This window comes from Marmota monax, unplaced genomic scaffold (assembly GCF_021218885.2).
Source record: "Marmota monax isolate L192 unplaced genomic scaffold, Marmota_monax_Labrador192_F-V1.1 WCK01_AAM20220418_F8-fsc00042, whole genome shotgun sequence".
NCBI classification, from domain to species: domain Eukaryota; kingdom Metazoa; phylum Chordata; class Mammalia; order Rodentia; family Sciuridae; genus Marmota; species Marmota monax.
In genome coordinates, this window is record NW_026693008.1 from 10597462 (window position 1) to 10618841 (window position 21380).

Consider the following 21380-nt stretch of genomic DNA (forward strand, 5'->3'; position numbering starts at 1 on the left):
CCCTGCTCCCTGTTCCCCCACAAAGAGCTCCATGTTTAGTTTAAGATTTAAAAAAAAAAAACCCAAGTGGAAACTTACTGCAGAATTCATTTAACAATCCACCCTTCCTCTACTTCGGGACCAAGGTTTGGCCTCTGTTGCTGTTCTTGGAGGTGGCCAGTGGGAGAGCACAGCCTATATTTTGGTGGTCTAGTCAGTCTGAAGTAGCCAACGAGGAATAGTCTCTGGTTTAAGATGTCAAGTTGGGTTTTTTTTCCCCCTTAATACTGTCTGCATTTTGTTTATCAAAAGGTCTTTCTTGTGTTTCTCTTAGGCACAATTAAATAGATTTTAGAATTTGCAGTTGTGGGTCCTTAATATATTCATCTTGAGATGCCTTTGTGCATCTGTTATGTATTTCCATATTGTTTTTCCTAATAGTTTTGGAGAGATTTTAAACATTTTTTTGCCCTTGCTTTAAAGACAATGTCTGGAGAAAGTTAAGGACTTAGAAAGTTATTAATTTTTTTGTACTCCCTCATCGTGCCAAAGTCAGTTGCTTTCAAGACAAAAACTCCCCCCACCCCATAGTTTTCTCTTGTCTTTCTTCTCTTTTCCTTTTCTTCTTAAATAACATTTGAGTTATCCTAGAGGGTTGGGTCAAACCTCTGGTATGATTTTTACGGATCCCATATGCTAATTAACTATGTCTTATCCATAATTCAATTTTAAGAGATAAGATCTCTCTATATATACCTGGTAAATGCAGACTGTGTTTTAGAGAACTAATATTGAACAACTTAAATTAGATTAAATATCTACTTTAAGTGACATTTGCTTTTAAATAGTTTTACCTTTTATGATGGGCTATTGTTTTGATACAGGATTTTGTTTAATCTTTTCATCTTTTGCTATTTTTTGTTTCTCCCCTTTTCCTCTTTTCTGATTTCATAGTGACCAAGCAAAGCTTTTTAATTTTGGCCTTTAACCTTCAATTTGGTATCACGGATAGCTCTTACTGTAGGACAACTTTGGAGTAACATTGCTTTCAGTTCTTACCTAAGTTTATTATACTTTTATTTTGTGTGTATGTGTGTTTAGCACATGGTCAACCACTGAACTACACCCTCAGCCCCAAATTCCTTATATTCTAATCATATAAATACTACTTAAATAGCAACAACTTTATTTAAATTTATATATCCTTATTTCACATTCAAAATAAAACTACACTGTTTATCACTAAACAAATGGACCAAAGGGCAAATTCAAGGAAGATTAAATTAAAACGGCTTCATAAACAGCATGTCTTATTTCTAGTTAGCCTGTATAAAAAAAAAAATTGCTCATCAAATGTGTTAGGGCTCCAAAATGTGACCAGAGGTTTCATTTACCCTGTGCTTCTAGCAGTTTGAAATATGTTCCAAACTAATGAAATTGATTAAGCAGGTCAACATCATGATTTAAACGTTTAGCATCTGTTTTGCTAAGAGACCTTCTTGAATCATTTTTTTTCTATCCATATAAAAATAATAAAGTTTGGACTACTCCATATTTTGAGAAACTGTTTCCAAGACCTTGAATTACAAGCATGTTCTTGTTCAAACCATGCCAGTCACATGTGCAAGGGGCTCTGTCCTTGAAGATTTTTGGAGCACCACTTCCATTTCCGAAGGCCTGTTTTTGTCATACATCATTTTTGTAGCAGCTGGCTTCTGCCTGTCTTCATGCAGTTGCTATTAAATATGGATGGTCCCATTAGTTTAATTTTCACAGCAATAACATAGTCGTCTTCTTCTTTTTCTTTTTTTAATAGCGGGAATTGAACCCAGGGGCGCTTAACTGCTGAGTCACATCACCAGTTCTCTTTCTTCAAAAAATATTTTATTTATTGACAGGATCTTGCTGAGTTGCTTAGGGCCTCACTAGGTTGCTGAGGCTGGCTTTGAACTTGTGATCCTCCTAAGTCAGCCTCCCAAGTTGCTGGGATTATAGGTATGCACCACTGCACCTGGCAATATTCTGTTTCAATGTTATTTGTAGCAGGTAATCTGCTGGATTTGCAGCATGATTTCCCACAGAGCCTTTCTTTCTCTCTTCATTTTCTTTGTATCCCAAAAGGTCTGTGTTTTCACATTGAACTTCCCTTCCTGGCGATTGATGAAGTTCCTTCTATTTGCTACACAATTTTGAAAGGCTTAACCAATTACTTGTAAACTAATATGGTAAGGAAATGCTCATTTGGGAAATAATATGCCAAATTTCAATTCTTTAACTGAATTAGTGGCATGCTGAAGTCTTAGGTCACTTGAATTATGTGGCCTCCGAGATAACTCTTTGGATATTTGGGGCTATACTAGACACCTGGAGATGTTTATGGTTTGATGTCAGTGTCTTTTATTCCTGCTAGTGGCATCCTGAATTGCTTTCAGGAATTCATCTTTCATGGTGGCTGGGCCTGGTTCAGATTAGCCTACCCTAGCTCCTTTCTGTGCTAACTACTCCAGGGTTGGGAGTACACTGGTGAAAGTCAATGAAAAGTGAGGAGCAATCTGAAGATCTCACATTCTGCCCCTGGGGAATTATGGGATGCTGGTGAGTCCTCTAGCAATTCTATTGTCCTATGAGGAGAAAGGCTGGAGATGCCAGGTCACAGGGTCTAGGATGTATGAAAGGAAAGGCGTGAGGATGGAGCCAGCCCTGAAGATACAAAATGGAAAGAAAGATAGAAACCAGGCCTTTTGTGGGCAGTCTCTAGATTATCCCACCCCTTCAAGCATTCCTGTCCCTCATCTGTTTATTTCTATGGGCTAATAGTTTTTAAGGGTATTACGGGTTTTCTAGATTGGAAAGATTCCCAGCTTGAAGCAATTGGGAGTGCATTGACGTAATCACAGGAAAACGTCTCTAAGAAACCTTGGCTTAAGCAACTTAGTGGATTAATTAGTGAACTGCATTTCTTACCTCATCAGCAAAATACCTTGGGTGGTATTTAGAGTGTACTGAATGCCCACAGCTAGAAAACAATCCCCAGTAGCCAAAAGGCCATGGTCCTACCTATGAAGATTAGCCAGCCAAGTGTCAAGAAGAAGGTGTTTAATGTGTTATTATAAAAGTATTTCCTTATTCTAATTCTGTTTGGTTAGCCAGCCAATTGTATCTAAGAATCTCTCTCTCCCTCTCCCCCCCCCCCCGCATACACACACACACACACACACACAGAGTCAATTATTTCCATTCTCTATGTGAAAGCGGTGGATTATACAAACAGGGTGCCCATCTATCTTGGTTAGTCTGGGATAGACCTGATTTATACTAGTTTGTTTTTATGTACCAATAAAAAGACCCTCTTTTCCTCCCAGTGATCCAGTGTGGATGATAAATTTATGATCATTCTGGTTACGGAATCACTTGACAGAATTAAACTTACTTTTTTTTTTGACTTTTCACAGGCCATTTATATGTTAAGAGGAGGGGACCTTCGAGCACCTGTCCCTGCTGCTTAGGAATTAGTGTACATGTGCTCCGGAAGGTCCATAAACAGAATTGTTGGGACTCATTTAATTTGGCTCGACTGCTGCTGTTCCACAAGCCAAAGAAATAGCTGATAAAAAGAATTTTTAGGGTGAATAAGGTCCAGTGGAAAAACAGCTGGAGTCTTCTTATAAATGGTTCTTGGCCAACATTGCTGGAAGCTGGCATTGCTCCTAGCGCACATCATGGTCTTTGGAAGCAGTTTACACTTGCAGTGGTACAGTTCAGGGGGTTTACAGCCTGTAGATCCTCACATGAAACTGGGCACCAGAAGCAAATACTTGTAATGTTCTAGCCATGCGAACCCAGATCCTGGCGCCAAGTCCATCAAAACCACCTCCGCCCAAAATTGGCTTTCACCCTGGAGCTGTGTGTGTGTGTGTGTGTGTGTGTGTGTTGGGGCGGGGGGTGTGGGGGGGTCTTTCCTGAGATTTGCTCACAAAAAGATGTTGTCTACTTCTTGGAACATCTTTCCAAAGTATCCCAGGACTACTTCTTACGCCTTTTATGTGACCACATCTACATTTTCATGTTCTTGGGGCTTGGTATCTAGCAGTTTGTCAGTTTCAGAGCAGGAAGACATAAAGATGTCTTTACATTTTTATTTTTAAAAGACTATTGTGTATATATATGGAGTATATTTATTATTTGCCATCCCACATCATTGTTCTGGATACTGTTAAGGTTTGCAGTGGAGTTACTGAGAAGGACACCGTGGGAGGAGCTGATGACACTGGAGTTGCATTTCCCCAGCCCCAGGTGTTCCTTGGCCATAGTCATGACTTCATCCATTGCTGCCCCAACACCTGTGTGGTTACTGCCAGCTTTTCCCGTTTTTTTAGGCTAGTACCACTGTGACAGCTGTTAAAAGGATGCGTAATCCAAACTGCAATTATACCTCAATAAAAGTGTTAAAACAAACAAATGCATTCCTTTCCCCTGCCCCCATGTCCCCCACCCTGATCTCTCTTAAAAAGCCAGACTCAGAGTTGCACGTTCCCTCTCCATTATAAATCTTCTACGGGAGCAGGAGAGTCAGGCCTTTGGGTGTTGACAACAAGCAGCAAACTTAAACTTGGCCCCGTTTCCTTTTGTAAATGTCCATAATCCACTTATGTCCCTGCCTGGGCTTTCTGGGCCTGAGGGGGCTCAGGCTGCAGTGGTGACAGGAAGTTCTATTGCCTGGTTCCTGAGGTGGCCCTGTGTTCCATGCATTGCCCACCCCCCCACCCCCGCTCGGCACTAGCCAGCCTTTGTCCAGCCTGCAACTCTATATCTTTGCACCAGCCATATCCCTGACAGCTTCTTAATTGCTACATGCATTTGTACAGTTCCCTGGCAATTATATTTCAGACCCTGTCAGGGTACCTGCTAGCCTCGGGGCTGTGTTTATATTAAATATCAATAAAAGGCTGATAACATCAGCCCGAATGGCAGGCTCACGAAATCATATTTTACTGGGAGCCAGGCCTGTCTGGAAGATGGAAGGAAGGTCTGAATTTCTTTTTCTCTTCCAAAAGGTTAAATAAAATGAGAGGAGACTTTCTGAGTGAATATCAGAAATGGGTTCTTACTAAATGATGACAGCTATGTACACTCTAACTGGATGTTGTCCAGAACATCAATTCTTTCTGCGGTTGTTTCTTTTGTACCCTCCCTCCACTGCCCTTGGGATGTAGGACAGGGCTTCAAATACTATAGATATTTTTTAAGCCCTTGTTGACTGAATGGGTAAAAGTTTATTTGGCTTTACTTTGGGGAGGAAGGATAGGACAGAGGTCAAGGGTTAAATGGCTTGAAGCCCCACCCTATCCTCCATCCCTGTCTCCCACATGGTCCTCCATTGAAGGGAACATGAAAGGAGAGCCCAAGTTCCTCACAGGCTGTGTGGCAATGCCCTTTCCAGAATTTCCCTCATTCTTTCTTTTTTTCTTCTTTTTGCTTATTTGTTCTTTCTATATATACATGACAGTATAATTTGACATATTATACATACGAGAATTAGTCTAACTTATTCTAATTAGGACCCCATTCTTGTGGTCATAGATGATGTAGAGTTTCACTGGTTGTGCATTCATATATGAACATAGGAAAGTTATGTCCAATTCTTTCTACCGTCTTTACTATTCCCATTCCCCCTCCCTTCCCGTCATTCCCCTTTGTCTAATCCAATGAACTTCTAATCTTCCCTCCCTTGTTATGGATTAGTATCCACCTAGCAGAGAATGAGATATGCCTTTGGTTTTTTGGCACTGGCTTATTTCACTAAGCATTATATTCTCCAGTTCCATCCACCTAGTGGCATTCTTAGAAACGGTACAGGTCTTCCCAGGATCTGTGAGAGCATGGTGGCTACAGGTTAGGGCAGCCCATGTCCTGTGAGCACATAGGGGCACCCACCCAGAGAGGCTCCATGAGGGGTTCCCATGCCCCAGTGTGGGTGGTCTAGGCTTCCTTATCGTTCCCATTCTTTCATGATGCTTATGATTAACTTATGCCAATTGGAGAAGCCCTAGAAGAGTGGCTTGCTCTACATTCCTAGGACTGTTCTCACAGAGAAATCAGTTTTAGTCTGAAAAATCTGTGACAGTCCAGCTGTTTGGGAACAAAGTCACCCTGGCCACAGTCAATAGAATTTCCCATTTGTTTGTGATCTAGGGAGCATGCCAGTTCCCTGGGCCTTTTCCCACAGTGTAGCTCCTCTGCAGTATGGTGACGTAAGCCTTCCCACTCCTGGGTACTTCCTGCTTGGATCCTGGGATGAGCCAGCAGAGCTCTTCAACTGCTGGACCAGCATGTGTTCAATGAGCATGTCCTCTCTGGACTGGCTTCTCTGATTCGGCAGCCCCAGTGCAGGAGCTTCTAAGCACTCCCCTGCACCCCCACACACCTGTTCAAGCTTGCTTACTCCCGAATGGCAAAGGTGAGAACCTACCTTCCCTCCAAACACTCCAGGGGCCTTCGCTGCTTTGAGATGTGACCAGACTGCAGGTTGGAATCTTCAAAGCCCCTTTGGCTCCCCTCCCCACTTCCTACCCCAGTCTCCTAAATTCTAGGCACTTAAACTTGCTTTGGCTCTGCCAGGAACACTCTGCATCCTCACCCCTCACCATCAAGTACCTGTTCATATTGCAGACTCCAATTCCCCCACTAGACTGTGTCTCTGCTGCTTTAAAGATTATGTCAGGTTTTGCCCACCACTTTATCCCCCAATCCTAGCACATGTTGGCATGCAGTAGGCATTCAAGTGTTTGTTCAATCCAGGAACCTAGTAGTTTGTACAAGTAACTAACTACCTCTGCCAATTTCTACCTTGGGTAATGGAATGTACTGGGGCAATGGACTTCAAACCTTGGAGGATCCTTTTCCTCATGTGTAAAATGGGGCTAGGAAGGGTAGGAAAGATGTTTATGTCCATAGTGTGTGGCACGTGGTGAGTGGTCTGTGAATGCCCCTCTCTGCTGCTAGCATCCTCATCGTCATCAACATCACCATCATTTTGATTTCTATCCTGCAATCTTTCTTAATATCTCTGACAAAGTCTTATGAATGGCTTATGCCCAGAGAAGACGGGGAGGGAATACAAGCTTCTCCACAAAATGGAAAATATGTTAATAGAGGAAAAAACAGAAATCTAATCATTGAAATGAATTCTCCTTGAGGAAGTATCCTTGAAGTGCAGCACAGGCAGGCAGCAGGCACAGAGAATCTGGAGACTTCTCTGGGATTAGCCAAGCGATTTGCTTCTCACCTCCATCCAGACTGGCTCCGCATTGGGCCACAAGCATCTTCCTGTCCCTCTGGTCCCAGGACTGCCAGAAATTAGCTCCATTTTTTTTTTTTTTTGTGTGTGTGTGTGTGAAAAGCAACCTGCATTTAATATTGAGCGTATTTCTAGTTTCAAGGGAGGGTAAATGTTTGGCAAATAAACCTATTTTATAATTCATCACACATTAAGTTGTGTTCTCCAATAGATATAAGTGCTTGATGATTAGCATCGAAACTCTCCATTATTTAATCTGTGATCTATTTAGAATGAATGGAGGAGATGTCATTTACTTGCTGAAATGGGAGACAGGAAAACTCTCCAGCTGTTCTCAATCTCGTCCAGCACGTGGCTCTGAAGAGATCCTGAGTGTGGACTCCACAGGGCCCCGCCCTTTCACATCTGGGAGGTTCACAGCCTTGGAGACCTTCAGGAAAGCCTGAGCTCCTCCCTGCAGTCCTGATCAAGGCAGGAAATACCTTCTTCCTTGTACTTCCACACTTTAAACAACCCGTGCGTGGAGTCTGAGCTCAGGCCTTTCCCTTCCAACAATGGTTTTTGGGGAATGGTAATTTGTAATTCTATATGAACTTATAATTGTTCATATCCACTCACATTCCCAAGAAATGGACGCAAATTCTGTGGAAGAAAATGGAAAGTTTAGATTAATCCAGTCCCACTCATTCACTGGAGAATAAACGATATTGAAACAACAACAAAAAATTGAGTGTGTCAGATAACTTTGAGGCCTGGAGAGGAAACTCAAGTCCTAAGACAGCCATAAGGAGTCTGATAACTTGTTCCAGGAAGAGGAAGTTGCTGTGCTTGCTACAGATTGCATAAAAGAAATTAGATTTTGGAACCATGCATAAAGGTATGATGGGCCTTGGCGCCAGTAGAGTACAGGTCTGGTCCATCAGAAAAACGCATGCTTGGCAGGGAACTGCTGATCTGCTAAAGTCCTTACCGGACTCTGCCTACCCCTCCAGCCTCATCAGGTACCTCCCTCTCCCCTCACTAGCCCCAACAACCCCTGCTTCCTTGGAGTCACTGAGACATTGTTTCTTGGCAGCTCAGGGCTTTTGAACTTGCTGCTTCTTCCCCTGTGAAGCTTTTGCTGGCTTAGGTGATTGGGGGTCTCCCAGAGGTGGGACACTCTCTGACCACCCAAATTAAGAAACTCCCTTCCCCCTTATACCGTAACTTTCTGATGAATCCCATTTTTCTTTTCGATACTGGGAATTGAATTTAGGGGCACTCAACCACTGAGCCACATCCCCAGCCCTATTTTGTGTTTTATTTAGAAACAGGGTTTCACTGAGTTGCTTAGTGCTTCACTTTTGCTGAGGCTGGCTTTGAACTCACGATCCTCCTGCTTCAGCCTCCCCAGCCAGTGGGATTACTGGCATGGGTCACCTCATCCGACTTTCACTTTTTTTAAAAAAAATCACACTATTTCTATTGGGAATTCTCAATCAATCGTCCCTTGTTACTCTCCTCCTCAGACTGAAATGCCTGGCTCATTGTCTGGTTCACTGTTGAATGCCGGATAGAGTAAGTGCTCAATAAATAAATACCTGTTGAATGAACAAATGAATGAGAGTCATCAGTGTCTTGCACTGCTAATTTAAGGAAGGGAGAAAGAGACCTTGTTAAAGTCTTACCTGGATAGTCTAAGGACAGCCCAACTCCTCCGGGTGGGGAATTGTGGACTCACTGCAGTACAGACACTACTGATGTACCTGAGTGATGTCTGGCGTTCTCCCCCAGCCTTTGGGGAAGGACTTCTCTCATCTCTCTTCCACAGATGAAGAGGCCATGTCTTTGGGATGTTAAGTCACAAATCCAAGACTAACAAGCGCCAAGTGAGATCTCTACCTGGGACCCTACACCGAAGCCCGAGTTCTAGACTCTTCCACTGGGCTACCCAACAACACTCCATGCAGACAATAGGGGTGAACACTGGGAGCTTTTCTTGGACCTTATTTATTTATTCTTCTCATGGTCAGAGTAAGTAACAGCCAATATTCATGAATCCTTTTGTGATTCCCAATTGGTGTGCTAAGTGCTTTATGTCCGTTATTTGGCTGGGACCCAAGGAGGCTGACCTTCTGAGGCAGGATTCAGGAGGATGGAACTCATAATTGAAAGATGGTGTTAACTGGGGCCATCATTCAAAGATGTGGAACTAAAGTGAAAAGGTGGGCAAGAGTGTGTAGCCACCTGTCACACAGGAGACCCATGTAGCAGAATGCAAATCTGAGGATAAAGCTTGGGAGAGAGCAGTTATTTGAATGGAAATGAAAGGATGGGGATGACAAAAGCTATTTGTTCTTGGATTATGTGATATGTTACAAAGAGAGCTCAGGGATGTACAAATGCTCTTTGGATACAAATTGTGAATTTATCACAATAGTGGTGTGGGACTTTTATTCTCTAAACATCTGCTAGTGGTCTGTTTTAGTTAAAGCTAAATTATCTGATAAATTCTTGACTGGTATTGGGGTAATGGCTCAGAAGATAGAGGGAACAGGTCCATTGCTATTTCTGGACTTCTTAGGAACTAATACGGATACTCAGTTAATGTGGATTACATAGGAACAGTGGGGAAATGACCATGTTGTCTGGGAGTTGATTTTATTGACCACAGGCTGGGATTGACACACTAGATATTGAGAAAATAATTTTAATCCATTATAGTGCCTTACAGGCAGATCTCAATGACAGAATATATCATATGCATATTCTCTATGACAGAATATGCAGATTCTTATCTGAATTCTTCCTATAAAGAAGAAAAGCTTGAAGACTTTTAAAGCTCCTTCATGAGGGAAAAGTCCTGTACTTATCAAACTTTAAAAGAATATGTACAAGGGCCCAGAATATAGCTCAGTTTGATAGAGTGCTTGCCTTGTAAAAGTCCAAGGTCCTGGGTTCAATCCCCCAGCATCACCAAAACAAAACAAAAGAATATGTACAAACCATGAAATATGAGTATACTATATCAGAATAATTAAGACTGTATGTGTACTGGGTTGACTACTGGCCCCAAGAAAATATGTGGGAACCCTAATCTCCAGTACCTGAAAATGTGACCTTATTTGGAAATAGGGTCTTTAAGGACCTTAGACAAGGTCATCTTGCATCTAGGGTGGACCCTAAATCCAACTACTGTTGTTCTTAGGAGAGAAAATAGAGGGAGATCTGGTGCAGAGAAACATAGAAAGGAAGGTCATGCGAAGATGGAGGCAGAGATTGAAGTCAGGAGTCTCCAAGCCATGAAATGACAAGGGTTGCCAGAAAGCACCAGAAAGTAGGGGAGAGGCATGGAATGGTCTTTCCCTCAGAGCCTCCAGAACGAATCAGCCCTGATGACACCTGAATATGGAATTTTGGCCTCCAAGACTGTGAGAGCATCAATTTCTGTTGCTTAGACCACCCAGTTTGTGGTAATTTGTCATAGCACTCACAGGAGGCAAATATAGTACATGAAGACTGTAAAAAGATCAGAGGTGGAGATGGAAGCCCAAACTAGCTTAAATGAAACAAAGGGAGCTTTTTTTTTTTCTTATTTTTATTTGTTCTTTTTTAGATATACAAAAGTAGAGTGTATTTTGACATATTATACATACATGGAGTATCACTTATTCTAATTAGAATAACCCATTATATTATAACCCATTCTGTGGTTAGACGTGATGTGGAATTTTACTGGTGGTGTATTCGTATATGCACATAGGAAAGTTATGCCGATTCATCCTACTGTCTTTCCTATTCCCAGTCCCCATCCCTTCTCTTCATTTCACTTTGTCTAGTCGAAGAACTTATCCAAGAACTTCTGTTCTCCCCTGCCCCCACCTCCTATTGTGTATTAGCGTCTGCATATCAGACAGAACATTCAGCCTTTGGTTTGGGGGGATTGGCTTATTTCACTTAGCATGATAGTCTTGAGTTCCATCCATTTACCTGCAAATGCCATTATTTCATTCTTCTATATGGCTGAGTAATATTCTATTGTGTATATATAGAACATTTTCTTTATCCATTCATCTGTCTAAGGGCACCTAGGTTGGTTTCATAGCTTAGCTATTGTGATTTGAGCTGCTATAAATATTGACGTAGCTGAGTCATTTTAATATGCTGTTTTGAATTCCATTGGTTATATACCAAGGAGGGGGATAATTGGGTTAAATGGTGGTTCCATTTTAAGTTTTCTGAGAAATTGCCATACTACTTTTTGGAGTGGTTGTGTCAATTTTCAGTCAAAGGGAGCTTTGAAACTATTTTTGAAAGAAAGTACAAACAAGAAAAGGCTAGACTTGCTGCTTGGCAGGATGCTGTCATTTTTTCAGGTGATTGTGAGGAATCACTACTGTAGAGGAAGCAGCCAGCTGTTGTGACGGTTCAGCCTCAGCATGGTGTTGCCTCCTCCTATTTGGATGGTGGAAGGGGCTTGAGTCCTGGGTGAGTAGGGAGATAGGAAGTGTTCTCTCTGATATGCAGATGCTAATACACAATAGGAGGTGGGGGAGGGAAGAACAGAAGTTCATTCACCTTTTGCGTATTTGACTTCTAGCATCTGTCGATAATGTTGGGAAACCATTTTTAACTTAATACCTTTTTTTTACTTAGATGAATGCCCATGTAATTTTCCTATCTTTTTCTGTCTCTTAAATGACGATAACAATAGGCTGCCATTCAAGATTTTTCCCTTCCATTAAATGTGCTTGCTAAGCAAGCTTGTGAAATCAATACACTGTGATTATTTTACAAGTCAGGGGAAGTGTTATTTCAAATATTTGATCCAATGGGTGTGTGGAACACAGCAGCAGATTGTATCTTTTAGTGATGAGCTTCTCTCTGTTCACCATGACCTTGGAAAACTGAAAACCTCCTTTTTGTGAAGAAGCTTAATATCAGATTTGGAGTCCAGGTAAAGTGGGTGAAAATGTCCTCAGACCACACGGTTCCTTTTGTGTTTCTGAAGGAGCTCACAGTTCCACAGGATAAATCTTTGGATTTTAGGATCCTCTAGAAGGATGGACAGCTTTATTTATTTATTTATTTATTTATTTATTTATTTATTTATTTATTTTTGCTCCCAAAGGAATCAGAATTGTCTAACTGGACCAATCCCAGTAACCACACTGAATAAAAAAGAATAATCTAATTGAAAACCCCTGGATTCTTTAGCATGTTGAGGCAATGACCTAGTAAAATGGAATTTTCTCCTCTCATCATGGAAGGTTTTTATATGAGGCCAACATAATAAGGCCTCAAAGGAGGCCAAGAACCATGGATTTTTCATCGTCATTATTGTATTTGCATCTTTGTGGATTTATTTAAGTGGCTTTGCAGGTAGGAGTGAGTCACAATAATAATTACTGTCAAACTTGGACAAGAACAATCAAGGATTCCATTTTTCCAGGATTGGGAGGATAAGGTCTTTCTCAGAATTACTCTGCGGTACAAGGTTGAATTGGTCATTTTCACTCTCCCGGGCTATGATGTGGTTGATTATAGTTGACAAGAGTTAGAGTATTTACCCTTGAGATGGAAGTCAGAATCCCAATGGCCTAAGTAATCTAAAAAAAAATAAATAAATAAGGCAGGATGTCAGACAAGACCCATGTCCAACAGCTGGGTCAGGTGCCATTTGGTGGGCATCAGGAGGTGAAATCAGGAGGGCGGCCGTCTGTCAGAGGGGAGGACAAGTTTGTAGTGAGGCATGGAGGGACCAATAGTTTTCTTGTCTGCACACCTGCTTTTCTGGGCATTTCTAGTGTTGTTTTTTCTCTTTTGATTGACAATGCAACTTGAGGGTTCGAGTGACGGAATCTGTCCTCGTGCTCCCTGTGTGTGTAGTACTGAAGGGTCTGAGCACCAGACCAACGGAATGCCTCCTTCACTGGCTCTGTGGATGCCTTTTGCTGGTAACTCTTTCCTATTGAATTTGTTGAACTTTCCACGTATATCTGTAGAGCGAGTCTTTTAATCCTTCTTTTGCACATAAGCGAAGTACCATCAGAGACTTTGCCTCTCGCTCTCTGGTTGGGTGCTCTGAGGACAGGTGTTCTGTTATAAGTGACAGGAAAAGAAGTGAGTAGGGTGCCCCCACTGCAGGAGGGCTCAATGAGGGTCTCTGCCTTCTCTTCCAGATGATTAATATGCTCATCCTGCTGTCATTTTCACCCCTGTCATCTTGGGACTTGACACTTTTCTGCCCTCTTAGAACAGAATATGGCTAAATGTGGCATCAGTTTGAAGCAGGGTCTTCAGAGGTAAAAATAAACCAATAAAAGGTGGATGGTCATGGAGCATCCTCAGCGATCACCTTGCTTCTGCCAGTATGCCAGAAATATTGATTCTCTCTCTCTCTCTCTTTTTGTCTTTATTATTATTTTTTTAAAATCCATGAACAAAAGATAAAGTGTTATCTCTAAGCTGCCAAGGGTGAGGAAAAGAGGTTTGCTAATGGGATCAGAATGCAGAAGAGAAAATGATTGTCTGGTTTCTGGAGACCTGACTTTTCTTTGTGCATCCCTCCATCCCGCCCTCCATCCAGCCATACAAATTTTGGGATTTCTGCCATGTGCTGGTCCAAAAGTACAGAAGATGATCGTTAGAGGTGGTCTCTGCCTGGGTGGAGCGTACTCTCCACTGAATAAGTGTGGAGAGGTTCAGTTACATCATTCCAATTCACTTATTTATATAGAGCAAACTTCCACATTAGAAGCAGAGAGAATGAGGACAGGGCTGTGTTGGCTGAGGTTGTTACCGTGAGAGAAAACACATTTTTCCTGTTTTTAATGCTAAAAGTTCTGGGTGAAAAGCAAGAAAGATTGCTAAGAAGGTTTTTTTTTTTTTTTTTTTTTGTATTTTTAAGAGCAATGGTTTATATGAAATTGGAAGTTAGAAATAAAGGGACATACATTTCCAGCAAGCAGCTAGGAGTACAGCTCAGAGCTCACTCAGGAGGAGAAACCTGATAGTCCGGGATCCCCAGGACCTAAGTCTCTCAGGGGACTGGACTTTCTTTGCAGCCACCAGCAAGTGGGCCTGTGAGCTGCTGCCGCGGGACCTGGGATGCCAGGGGTTCTTCCTCACTGTGGTTGCTAATACGCCTCTCTGTTTTCTTTTCAGATCCTGCCATTGTCAATGGGGTTTACTGGTCGGAGTCCCTAAACAAAGTGTTTGTCGATAACTTTGACCGTGACCCATCTCTCATATGGCAGTACTTTGGAAGTGCAAAGGGCTTTTTTAGACAATATCCCGGTGAGTATTGCTGTGATAATTATGATTTCCGATGAATGATCCTGTAATACTTTTTTTTTTTCAACCTGGGTTAAAATTTCTCTCCCTCCCCTAAAAGAAAATGAAAAAGTTAAGTTCTGTTGTCAGGGTTTGGGATAGGAATGATAAGGTGACTTCAGTGGGTGTAGGTGGCTTTAGCATCTTTCTGAACAGAGTAATTCATAGAATTGCCACCAGGGCTTGGGGGTGTGACTCAGTGGTACAGCCCTGGCCTGGTAGGCATGCAGATTTGGGTTTCATCCCTAGTATGGCAACAAAACAAAACAGACAAAACTTCAAGTCACAGAGATGGGGGGTGAAATGTACCATGTTTAATCATCCTGAGCAAGTGTTTAGGGCAAATATGATGTTAATTGTTATTAAGGGAAAGAGCAAGTCATTTCTGGGCAGAATTGAATTCTGAGTAAAAGGTGTCAGAGATTGAACTTGAACTTGGCTTTCCCCACCCCAGAGCTGGTTCCCTTGGAAGAAGAGGTTGAAATGGTCAAAGCACCACAGATGGCTGCAACCCCTCCCAGAAGGCCCCCCAATGACACCCCCGAGCAGTGCGTGTGTGAGCATTTGTCCCTCATGCCTGTGTAACAGGTGTACCTTCCGGGGGTTCTCCCAGGCTTCTGCTTTGCAATAGGATTTTTAATTCTGGCTTGGTTTGAATTTTAATTAAAATGGAAAGTTTTAATTTTGCTTACAAGTTGTGAAAGCAGGACTCGGGGCTGCAATTGTGCCAACATCACAGCTGTAGAAATTAACAAGCTCAACCTAAAAGAAGGAAGGAAAGAAAGAAAAAAAAAGAAATAGAAAAAAACACCCTGCATAATCTTGGAGCAATTAAGTGGAGTCTTTTATGTTTTCATTAAGTAAGACTAGGCACCTGATGGCTTCCCACTCTGTGGCACAGAGATGATCAGCCTTCGCCGCCAGGAGCTGTTTGCCCTGCACATAGCATCTGTGCCCCAAGACTTGCCTGCCGGGGCGTCTGCTTTGCCAGATTAGTCGACATTTCCTGAGAGCTGTGTTCAGCAGGGAATACACACTTCCTCCTGAAACGTGTGGAAATTTAAGCAATAAGCATCCTATTAAAGATAACATTATAATAAACAGTGGACTATTAAAGTTTCAGTGTTGGCAAATTGCAATCTGCCTTGATGCACTCAACAGAGAGCAAATTTGATGCAAATCTTGTGAGACTGGTGCATGAAGGGGAGGCTGGCCTGCCCAGCAAGCCAATGGACACATAGCCATCTGACCCTGTGGCATTTGGCTGAGGGGGAAACAGACCGTAGCAACTACAAATCATGTGTTCCCTCCACCCGCAAAAAGTCTTTAAAGAATTGTCAGGAAGACATTGGAAAACAAAAGGATTCCTTTGTTTATGTAACTTGGTTTATGTTATGGGAGAGATTAATTTATGTATAAGGATGTTATCAGAGCAGTTGAGTCAAAAATACTTGTAGTTTTTTTTTTTATGAACTTTTTGGCAAGATTTTGACTTTGCATCTTTACTGTATTAGTCAGCACAGGGCACAGTCTTCCAAAGGTATTCTGTTGCCATGATAAATGTCAGGTGGTTACTCAACTCTGTGCTTCATTCTAAACACAGAGCACACCTCCTCAACATAACATGCTTAGAAAGAGTGACCATGAATATGTTTTACTATGAATTCTTCCTTCCTTCCTGCATTTCTTTCTTTCTTTTTTTGTTTTGGAACCAGAGATTAAACCCAGTGACACTTAACCACTGACCCACATCCATACATCCATATCTCTTTTTATTTAGAGACAGGGTCTCACTAAATTGATTAGGACTTCGCCAAGTTGCTGAGGCTGGCCTTGAACTTGCCATCCTGCTGCTTCAGCCTCCCAAGTAGCTGGGATTACTGGCAGGCACCACCACCCTCGTCAAGATTTTTTTTTTTTTTAAATCAGGATGCTTCTTTTCATTTTTAGAGTAGTATAATAGTATGAATTGGTGGTAGGTCCACATGTCTGTAAGCAGAATGAATCTCAGATCTAGTTCCTAGGTCTCTGTCCTTGGGAAGCCAAATAAAGATAAATACACTTATCATGGATTCTGGTTGCAAGTGAAAGAAACCCAGTGCCAGTTAGTTCCAGCAAGAAACACGTGTATTGGCTCATGGGACTTGAAATTCAGTGCTGTTTTGGAGCACTGCTACATTTCACTAGGGATGGGAGGGAACACTGGCTGTAGACTTGCAGGATTTCTCAATGAGTGTCCCAGGAGAAGACAGAGCACATGTTCCAATAGTTTGGACTAAAGTCCAAGGATTTGCCTGGTATGGGTGACATGCCCACCACTGAAGCCATGGAAATGGATAATGGATAGGTTGAGCCATCTAAAACCATGGAGACCTGTCAGGATGATGTGGCCTTGTCTAGAGTGGATCCTCAAAGAAGGGGTCATATTGGCCACCATCGGGAGATAAGAGAGATGAATAGATCATCACGGTGCAGTGTGTTTCATACTAAGATGCAGAAATAAAAGGTACTAGAGGAGTACTGAGAAGAGCACCAATCCCAGCTTCTGGGGTTGGAGGCAAAAGAATTCTGGCATTGGAATTGAAAGATTGGCTTAGAATTTGACGGAGGGCAGGGATTCACATGTAGGCTTCAACAAGTCCATATGGACATATGATAACTCTTATGCTGTCTCAAAGAAATTTATGTGATGGTGGAAATGTTCTTTGTTGATGCTGCCACCAATGTCCCTGTCATGGAGATTCAGAATGCACTTGAGCGATGATGGAAGGTCCTCAGATGACCGCCCCATGAAGCGGAAACCAGTTTTGCTTTTATCCACTGAACTCATGCAGAACTTCTCATGGAACACACCTAATGGAAGTGCTGATGTCAGGAAGAGAATGATGGCATTGGAGTGAGGTGACCAGGTCTTGTCCTATCTGAACACATTAGGAAAACTGGAAGATTTCAGCTCAAATGTCAGGTTTGGATAGGGTGACCCAATGGGACTCAGCCAGCCCTGATTTGAGGTTACGGCATGATGTTAACTGTTACAGTGAGGGTAGCTGTGCCTGGAACTGCCTGGAGGTACTGTCTTCACTTACACTTCATGCATACCTCATGTCCTGATGGCAGGAGGCCTGGGTCTTGTGCTTTTTCTGCTGCACATCTCTTCTCTGGCATGGACTTTCTCTAAGCACAGTCATGCCAGTATTCCTTCTGTTCCTTGAACACTGCTTGTTCTTCTCAGCCTCAGGACTTATACACATCTGTGCTTCCCTCCTGGGATGTTCCTCTCTATGGCGTTTTCACCCCCCATTCTTGCTTAAGAGGTCCTACCTATACGTGGTGGTTGAATAGTGTCCCTCCTCATTCAGGTCAACCTGGAGCCTCCAAAGGTGACCTTTCTTGGAAATGGAGTCTTAGCAATGGAAATTAGTTAAATCAAGATAAGATCAACATTTGATTAGGTTGGTCCTGAATCCAATATCATTGGTGTCTTTGTAAGAAGAGGAGAGGATACCTCAACTCAGAGGGAAGATGACCATGTGAAGATGGAGGCAGACTCCATCTCAAGTCAAGGGCACTGATAATTGTTGGGATTCCACAGGAAGCTAGGAAAGAGGCAAGGAAAGAGTTTTCCTTAGAGCCTTTAATGGAGGCATAACCCCATGGACAACCTGATTTGGGATATTTCACCTCAAGAACTGTGAGAAATACTTTTCTGTCAAGAAGTGCACACCCAACAAGTGCAGTGGCATTTGCCTATATTCCTAGTGTCTTGGGAAGCTGAAGCAGGAGGATCCCAAGTTCAAAGCCAGCCTCAGCAACTTAGCAAGGCCCTACAAACTTAGCGAGACCCTGTCTCTGGCTATTTTTAAAAAGGGCTGGAGGTGTGGTTCAGTGGTTAAGCATCCCTGGGTTCATTTTCTGGTACTAAAAACAAAACAAAAACAAGCAAACAAAAATCAAGAGGTGCACACCACCCAGTTCATCGTCTGTTATTGTGGCAGCAAAGTAGCTCACCATCATTCTGTCATGGCTCCAGGATGCCTCCTCCCATCAGGAATTAGACTCACCTTTTAAACACTAACATAGCATCCAGCACTTCTTGTTTATGACCCCTCTAGTGCTTGTGTCTGTTTCCTGCTAGATGTGAGGCCCCCCAAAGGCAGGCAGGACCCAGGTCCATCTTTCTCTGTCACTGCTGTGTGCCCACTGTCCGGCAGAGTGTTCGCTGAAGCAAATGCCTCCTTTTTAAATGAACTTCTATTTTGAAAAAAAAAAAAGTTGCAAATAAAGAATGCTGTCACCCTTGGATACATCCTGAGCTGGTTGCAAACCACAAGACTAAGGATGTTGGATCTGGTTTTACTCATGGAGAAAATTCCTTAGGCTTCAGGACCTGAAATTCAAACTCTATGATGTGGCATAATTAGAGCCATTTTATTTCATTTCAGGGTGGAAAGTCAGGCCAACATTCTTGATTTTAAAAACAGGAATAAGGAGGGGAACAGACCTGCATATATTCTAAGATGGAAACATTGTATCGTATGATTTCTACCCCTGTGCTATAGACATTACCTCACCTATGTCCAGGGATGGGGAACAGACTTGCCTAGGGATCTATGAATGATGCCATTAGCTCCAACAACTTGCTAGACAGTGAGAAATGATCTTGAGTACAATTATCAAGGTCGCATCTGGAGTCACATCCTCGGCCATGATGGACAGCATGGCAGTAAAGATGTCTCCACTCTCCAGCAGGTTTGTGTAGCAACTGAACTTGGATTGTGTCTCTATAAGGTCTCAGGCAAAGGGTGGGGGGCTCTCCCAAAGTTGATTGTGTGGCATAGGATGAACCCCAGTGTTGGTCTTTGCCTGTGATTTTTTCACCCTGTCCATTCACACAGTAAAGCCAGAGAAATACAAAGAATAAATCTGAAGTTTCTGATGACCCCGTTTTTCTTCTAGGGATTAAATGGGAACCAGATGAAAATGGCGTCATTGCCTTTGACTGCAGGAACCGAAAATGGTAGGCATCGGTCAATCTCTTATTGTTTTAGAGGAACACTTGTAGAGAAGTCAGGATTAATTGGTCCTTAATTTTTCCCTGCCCTAGGTACATCCAGGCGGCAACTTCTCCAAAAGACGTGGTCATCTTGGTTGATGTCAGTGGCAGCATGAAAGGACTCCGTCTCACAATCGCAAAGCAAACGGTTTCATCCATCTTGGATACTCTGGGGGATGATGACTTCTTCAACATCATTGCTGTGAGTTGTTTTTTTTGTTTGTTTGTTTTTGGTATGTGGATTGAATCCAGGGGCACTTAACAACTGAGCCACATCCCAGACCTTTTTGTATATTTTATTTAGAGACGGGTCTCACTAAGTTGCTTAGGGCCTCCCTAAGTTGCTGAGGATGGCTTTGAACCAGTGATCCTCCTGCCTCAGCCTCCCATGCCCCTGGGATTTTAGGCATGTACCACTGCACCCAGCTGTTTTATATTTTCTTTGCAGTTGGGGTTCACCTGCTTTTGTGTGTGTGTGTGTGTGTGTGTGTGTGTGTGTGTGGTGCTGGGCATTGAACCCAGGACCTTGTGCATGCGAGGCAAGCACTCTACCAACTGAGCTATATCCTCAGCCCTCACCTGCTCTTTTATCAGCAAGAAAGTGACCTCATTATCCCTGTTGTATATACAATGCCTCAGAGGTTAGAAAATGAGGGCTGGTTAGTCCTCTGTGCACTGGCTGAATCACGGACAGAGTGACTTTCAGAGACAGAGAATGAAGTTGAGCACATCCCCTGTTCCAGCCCAGTATTCATCTCAGATCGGGTGCTCCTGAGGAGCCAGCCTTTCCAGAACCTTGGGGAAGGGACCTAGCAAGATCTTTCTTGCACTGCTAGAAGTTCTTTCATGGAAATGAGCTTTAAGCCGGATTAGCCTGATGACAATGAGAGTAATAAAATCGAGGAAGAATTTACTAGAATGTGGAGAGCGGTTTCCAGCTCCAAAGCACTTTATCTCAGCTTGTGAAACAAAGGTGGCATTTATGAAGTGCCTGCTTGTGCCTTCCTCTTATAGTTGCATTGTCTTCGCTCCCCTCCCCAACGCTGGGAGGGAGGGGCTGCGTTTGACACATTCTCAAATAGAGATGCTGAGATGGAGCGGGGTTGGTACCTTGTCTCTGGTCCCAGTGCTGGGAAATCAAAGATCCAGGAAGCAAACCAAGGCCAAACAGTAACACCAGCCTGGGAAGGAGCTCTTACCTAGACTGACATTCACAGCTCTGTTTTCTTCTTCTCGCCCATTATTTGGTGCTATTCTTGTCATGTCCCTTATGTCCCTCCCTCTCTCTATCCAGTGAGCTTTATTCTTTTCCTTCTGTACCTAACTGGGTGTTCATGTGTGGCTGGTGCTTGTGCTTTGTCATGGCCTGTTTGGGACATGGAGTGGTGGCAGGAGGTAATGGAGGCATCATGGTGAGGGGTACAGAGCTTTGCTTTGGAGTCAAAGCTGAGTTTGGAAGGCAGATCTGCTGTATACAGCTGTGTGTTTCTGGGCAGACAGCTTTAGTTTGAGCATGCGCTCCTCCCCTGTGAAGTGAGTGTACTTACATTGCCCCCGGGGTGGGGTTGGGGGTGCTGTCAGGATTGCCTGAGCCTGTGTGCCTGTATCAGACTGCTGCAAAGGACTTTCTGCCAACTGTAGGATAGGAGGGATGGGGTGTTCTGGGAACATTGCTCCTATAGTCTATATGGTAGACCCTTGTGTCATCATAGAACCAATGTCAGGACAGCTTCCTGC

The 21380-nt window shown here is 42.9% G+C and overlaps 1 protein-coding gene across 2 annotated transcripts in view; it reads left to right on the forward strand.

The window, feature by feature from the left end:
- Positions 1–21380, forward strand: part of Cacna2d3 (calcium voltage-gated channel auxiliary subunit alpha2delta 3) — an 877637-nt gene that overhangs the window by 384957 nt on the left and 471300 nt on the right. For both annotated transcript variants that reach the window (XM_058582154.1, XM_046452970.2), the window contains exons 6-8: positions 14423–14554; positions 19547–19607; positions 19695–19845. In XM_058582154.1, coding sequence (XP_058438137.1) covers positions 14423–14554; positions 19547–19607; positions 19695–19845 — 344 coding nt within the window. The remainder of the gene's footprint in view (positions 1–14422; positions 14555–19546; positions 19608–19694; positions 19846–21380) is intronic.